Source organism: Halyomorpha halys, unplaced genomic scaffold (assembly GCF_000696795.3).
Source record: "Halyomorpha halys isolate HHAL.00 unplaced genomic scaffold, Hhal_1.1 Scaffold2473.1, whole genome shotgun sequence".
Classification (NCBI taxonomy): Eukaryota; Metazoa; Arthropoda; class Insecta; order Hemiptera; family Pentatomidae; genus Halyomorpha; species Halyomorpha halys.
The window spans coordinates 105101-111604 of record NW_027104807.1 but is presented as its reverse complement, the minus strand read 5'-3'; the positions used below and the strand labels follow the sequence as shown (position 1 = coordinate 111604).

Sequence of the window (6504 nt, the reverse complement as noted above, 5' to 3'; positions counted from 1 at the left end):
GGTGCGTACTCTACTACTGGAGGGGTGCGTACTCTACTACTGGAGGGGTGCGTACTCTACTACTGGAGGGGTGCGTACTCTACTACTGGAGGGGTACTCTACAACAGTGCAGTTCTGCACCCGGACCTACAATCATACAGGCCAACTAATATCTTTCAGCAACAATTCATTAAATCACTAAAGCATACTAAAGACTTCTATACACTTTCCATAACATTGAACAGAGTTGTTCATCACCTGTAGCATAAAAACTTGGACAGAGAGTCTGGTTTATGGAATTTCCTAACTTTTACAGGTTTATTATTTTTTTTTAATGAGTATCCAAATAAGTTTCTGCCATATGGTGAGGTTGCTTCAAGTGAGAGAAGTTGTCAGTGATTTTAAAATTTTAAAAATAGTGACTTTGATGTGGAAGACAAAAACAGGAGGCATGTGGATGTGGCAGACAAAGTACAAAGACGCAGATTAGGAAGTATTATTGCAGTCCCAAATGCAAAAAGAACTTGCATTTACATTAGAAAAGATCAACAAGCAATTAACAAAATTTAAAGTCATTGAGAATAATTCAAAATCAAGGAATAGAGTTCCAAATAAACTGAAGCCAAGAGACATTAGATGCCATTTTTTCATGAGAAATACTGCTTACTAGATATATCAAAGGTTTGTTTTTACTGTCTAGTCATTGGTAATGAAAAATAGATTCACTAAAAAAAACCCAAAGAAAAAATTATTGAGGACAAAACCACCTGGCCGTGCTTCAACATCTACAGCCAAGCAAATATTCATGGGAAAACTGTCATATCATGAACTGCTCAAACCGAGCGAAACAATTACTGGAGATCACTACTGAACACAATTGAGTCAAGCACTCAAGGAAAACGATTACTACTCCAGACACGACAAAATCATTCCCATATATGATAATCCTTGTTTGCTTGTTGTGGCACAGGTTTAAATCTAGTTGGATACAATTAATTGGGAAGTCCTACCCAACCGCCGTATTCATCAGACATTGCCCCTTCCAATTATGACTTGTTCCAGTTGGTGGCTCATGACCTGTTTAAACAGCATTTTACATTGTATAATGACACTAATAGTCCAGTTTGTGAGGTTCAGTAGATTGAGGTGGGGAGGGTATGTTGCTCAGATGGCTGAGAGTGAACGGCAGAAAATTATTTGTACCTCTATATAAAATTCCAGGTCATTTAAACAGTTAAATACAATTTAAATAAACTTCCTATTTCTAAAATATTTTGAGGTGATAGAAGACAAAGAATATTTTTATTTATCAACTATTTCCTAATGGGCTATATCAATATTGTTTATACATTTACTACATCAATTATTGTTTATCCTGTAAAATCAATGACAACATCGCAACAGCTATGAAATACATATATTTGTATTTATACCACTTTTATGCAAACTTATGTGACCAATAATGATTCTGATTTATGGTAGCAAATTGACTTTTCCAGGTATTTGGAATATAGTAGACTTCCCCTTCTTGGAATATAAGATAAATTATATTATTGAGAAATATCTGATTAATTTATCTGTATAAAAAAATAAATAAGTAATATACAATACCTTTTTCATTTCTTGAGGTCTTAGTTTAACATAATGAAGATCATCGACTGGTCCAGAGGTTTCTTTGCCTTTTAATTTGTTTATTTCTTTTATTGCTTCTTCACTCCGTGAAAAGTCGTATTTCTTCTTCCGAAGAAGGTTTTGTGTCTAAAACAATATAACAAAAATGATTTTAAAAAACGATTAAAGTACATTAAATTTAAATTGGTACAATCTATTTAATCAAAACAAAACTAAATATCAATTCAACACAAATTTTTAAATAAAAGTAACTAAGGTAGTATTTCAGCACCATGTTAATTTGGAAAACAGATAAAAAATTGTTAATTTAATTTTGATTAATGCTTAAAAACCATCAAGGGTGGGGAAGAGAGGGAAGTTATGTTATTTTTATGATGAAATTGGACCAGATTTTCTGAAATCTGAACAACAAAGCTAACAAGGGAAAAGTAGATGATGATGTTGGACAAAAAAATTTAACAAATATACTAGGATTCAATAATCATTAGTAACGAGAAAATAATCAGCTAGTTTCATTTTTTGGGAGACAGTAATTGCACCTTAAAATATAAATCAATGAGAAGTTTAAAATAAAAATATCTTATCTAAAATATTCAAAAAGTGATAAATGAATATAAATTTTTGTATTACCTCTTTGGTAAAAGAAGTTGTAGAAGTTGCAGTCTTGTTACTGTTTTGAAGCCATTTTTCATGGAGCTCTTTATTTACAATATTTACACCATTTTCAGTCAAATGTTCCTTTCCAAATCTAAAAAAAAAATAAAATATGTAAAGAAACTTTTTTAACCAAACTTGAAATTGTATTATGTTAATTGAATACAGTACACACTACAAAATTAGAAAAACAGCTTAAAAGGTAATGGCCCCATTTGCACTTGTCCGATATCCATCATGAAGTAATATCACAATTGTAAGGAAGACCAATAATGGTGAATATTGAATCAAACTGTTCAATTTTGGTCAATGAATGCTAAAAACTAATGATTACTAAACAAAAATAACAGTTATCATAGAAAAATAACAAATAGGAAGATAAGTTTTAGTTTAAATATGTAAGGTTAGTCTTTTAAGGTTTCAAGTCATGAAAGTTCACTATCATGTTGTCTAATTGTGGCAGTTAGCTTTCATGCTAATATTCATATAATATCTAATACAACTGTCAAGCAAACTTTAAAGTAAGAGAGGAAATGTAATGTAATATAATTGAGCCTAGAAGAAAGTCCTGGTCTGACCATTGAACAAAGTCCTTCCCCTTCTTCAGTTTCTGACTTCTGGTCAATATCTATTCTTTATAATTTGTCCAAGCCACTTGAAAGATTAGTTCACTCTCAACTTAATAATTTTCTCCTTAATCCTCTCCAATCCGGTTTTTGCTCTAGACACTCCACACAATCTTCCAAGACTTCCAATCCAATCTGTCAGACAATCAGCAAATTTCGATAATAGTTATTTTTGATTTTTGGAAAGCCTTTGACTCAGTTAACTAAAAGATCCTCTTCACTAAACTTCAAAACCTTAGTATATCAAATAGTATCCTAAAGTTGTTTCCCCCTTCTAGTCCCATCGTTCCCAAACAGTCATCATTCTGAACAAATCTCCTTTTTTCTCTCCTCTTCTGACATGAGGTGTTCCCAGGGAACACCCCATTTTCACCAACCTTTTTCTCCATTTACATCAACGATCTCCCTTTTTCCCCTATTTCATTAACCACACACAATACAACTTATCTGCTGACGATCGCCAAATTTACCTATCCTTCCATCCCTCCGAGATCCTAGAGGGCATCCAAAAAATACAAGAAGCATTAACATATGGGTGTTCAGCAACAATTTGAGATTAAATAATGGAAAACTAAAGCCATTCTTATTGGTTCCAAGCGCTTCCTTTATTTCCTCCCAGCAGGTACTAAGACATAAACAGATATGAAATTAATTGCCTCTAGGAAAATTTAAATTATTCACGTTTTTCTTTTGTAAGTCAATCAACATTGCAAGTTTAATAATCTAGACCATTACATAAAGCTGAAGAGTTTATTTGAATATGCTACTTTCATGAAATATCAGTCAGATTCTTTTTGAAGAATTCTTTTTGCGGTAAATATACCATTAATTGAAAAAGGCTTGAGGTTATATAGCATCACCACCCATAGGTATGGAGCAGAAACCATGTAATAAAAATATAGCATAGGTATGATGAGTCTTTAATCGTCATGAAAAGTTCAAATTCATAGAAGTTAATGCCCTATACTAACTAAAGAGTTAGTATCGTAGTTAGTTATATAGTAAAGACTAAGTTAGAAATCATTGTGTGAATATGTGAAAACACTGATAATAAACTTGGAGGAAATATGATAACTTAGAACATTGCTGTCTATACAAATTTATTTTTATTTTGACTCAGAAGACTGGAAGTCAGGATAATATCAAGTCCTTAACAAAATATTATAATTCAGGCAAACAAAAATGAAGAGACCTAATGAACCACAGCAAACGGCAGCACAGTTTTATATAATAGCCCACAGAGATGCAGTGCACCGATCTCTTGTGCTTTCTGGGCTGAATCTCAATGTGCATCCAGCCTTAGGAATTTAGAACAAGAAACAATAAAATAAGAAACACATAAGTCTAGAATGAAATTTTAAAACCGTTACATACCTACAAGTTACACCTCTCGAACATAATCCTTGAACTGAATAAAGATAACATGTGTCTCCAATATCAGGAGGCTTATTCTCAAAATATGACTTCCGGTCATGAGAAAACTTGCAGTTATCGTTCTCACATTTCTCTTGAGACTCGTCAACTGAGGCAGCCACAGCATGGCAAAAATTATCTTTAGAAGGCCGAAAAACATTACGTGCTTTGTTCTGACCTGTAACAATACAAAATATTTATGTTATTTCATCACTAGAGCAATAGGACACATAATATTACTATAATAATATTCCGGTAAATTAATTTGGAGGATAGACAATATTTAGTTTCGACATAGATGGTCTAAACTCAACACACATCACAGATTATCTATAAGGTATGATCTACAAGGATTATTACTGCTTTATTTAAATGACAGACTTTGACTTCCATTCAATCACTCGAAATAAATAATTCCCCAACAAAGCCTTTTCAACTGAGGTGAAGTATAAACTGCATAAATATAGATCACTTTTAAGAGTCTACTTTAGAACTGACAACAGTGGTCCCTTATTTGCTCTTCATGTATAACCAAGCTCAAAACCACCTTACACACTCGGTAACAGTTGTGAACTAATACTAACTTCATAACTTTCATTTGAAAACTTAACTTCATAACTTTGTTTGAAATTCCAATTACATCTAAGATCATTTAACAGTTGTGAACTAGTACCTATAAATTTATTTGAAATTTAATTGCATCTAAGATCATTTGGGAATTGAAGGACTCGAGGCTTAATGTAAATATTGAAGTCCAGCAGTTTCAAAATTCATTGTAATTTATAAACGCACCTGTCAGCTTTTTTTTCTTATGAGGTACTTCTTGTTCTTCAACTTCCTCTTCATCGAGTTTTCTTTTATCATTTTCAGATATACAGGTATAACACAGAGACCGCTCATGATTAGTAATAATGTACCTACAAAAATAGGCAATTAAAAATTATTATAATGGGATTTATGATTAATGCTATTATTAAGGTGTCAAAATTATTCATTGTCAATTTTCATATAATGCATAAAATGATTTAACAAATTACTCAGGTTTAATTTGAGCAACTCCTTCTTCAGCTTCCATAATTTAATTTACTCAAACCTTGTGAAAGATGGCACATGCCCAGAAAAAAGCTACTCTTGACATGAAACAGTCGTAGATCAGAAACGAGCAGTTAGTCCTAAGAGGTTATTAACCAGGACTTGAAAACTTGTGAAATATTACTTACTTTAGTAATTCAGATGCTGAAAACGACTTAGTCGGCCTGTAGTGCTAACACTCTGAAGCAGTACAATTTATCTTGTAGTGTGTTTCTTACCAAGACCATAACACCAGCCTTCTCCAGTTTAAATCTTATGGAAGATACATTGCCCGTTCCCATGGCTGCGACTCATCATTTACGTCAGTAGTTAATTGTATTTTATTTCTAAGCTTCCAACAAAGCGGCAGCAGAGCATTTTCTCTTTTTTTCCGAATCCTCTAAAACAGAAATAAAAGTAAATTAGTAGTGCATTACTGTGAAAAAAGATAAAGTAATTTGTGTTGTGTCTTACCTTTTACTACCTTTGGTATTTTAAGGTTACCTATTATGTTTAATGTCTTGAGCTATCCATTCTAAAAAGGAGCTATTTTAAGGGTGAGGGGCCTCCTCAGCAGAGCATGACTGAAGTCTAGCAATCATATATATTTCTGACCGCACCCCCAACCATCTTCTCATATATATTATCCATTGTCAACTATCTTCTCATATATATTATCCACTGTCAACTATCTTCTCATATATATTATCCATTGTCAACTATCTTCTCATATATATTATCCATTGTCAACTATCTTCTCATATATATTATCCATTGTCAACTATCTTCTCATATATATTTTCAGTCTCCAAAATCCGATTTCTACAGAATTCGAACTCGATTATTCCTTGCTCTCTCTAGAGCCGATCCAATTTTTCTAGAGACTAGGAGCCTGAAGTGGAACGACCGTCACTATAATACACCTTGAATTCTCAGCACTTGGTTACCCATTTAATAATTTCATAAACTTTGTAAAATATTATTGTAAATTAATTATTTCAAAAAATAAACACAATTAAAATAATATACTGATACACAGTAAACTAATTTGTTACAGGCTGTTCCTCTTACTGGCCTTTGCACTCTTAACAGTATTATTACCCCTTAGTGCCAGGATAATGGCACTTCC

General features: G+C 32.5%; 1 protein-coding gene across 1 annotated transcript in view; it reads right to left on the bottom strand.

The window, feature by feature from the left end:
* Window positions 1–5473, bottom strand: part of Dus3 (Dihydrouridine synthase 3) — a 12583-nt gene extending 7110 nt beyond the window's left edge. Inside the window, exons 1-5 of the mRNA XM_014437339.2 lie at window positions 5342–5473; window positions 5097–5221; window positions 4266–4482; window positions 2242–2359; window positions 1591–1737 (exon numbers count right to left, since the gene is read on the bottom strand). Coding sequence (XP_014292825.1) covers window positions 1591–1737; window positions 2242–2359; window positions 4266–4482; window positions 5097–5221; window positions 5342–5379 — 645 coding nt within the window. The 5' untranslated portion in view covers window positions 5380–5473. The remainder of the gene's footprint in view (window positions 1–1590; window positions 1738–2241; window positions 2360–4265; window positions 4483–5096; window positions 5222–5341) is intronic.
* Window positions 5474–6504: the final 1031 nt, after the last annotated feature.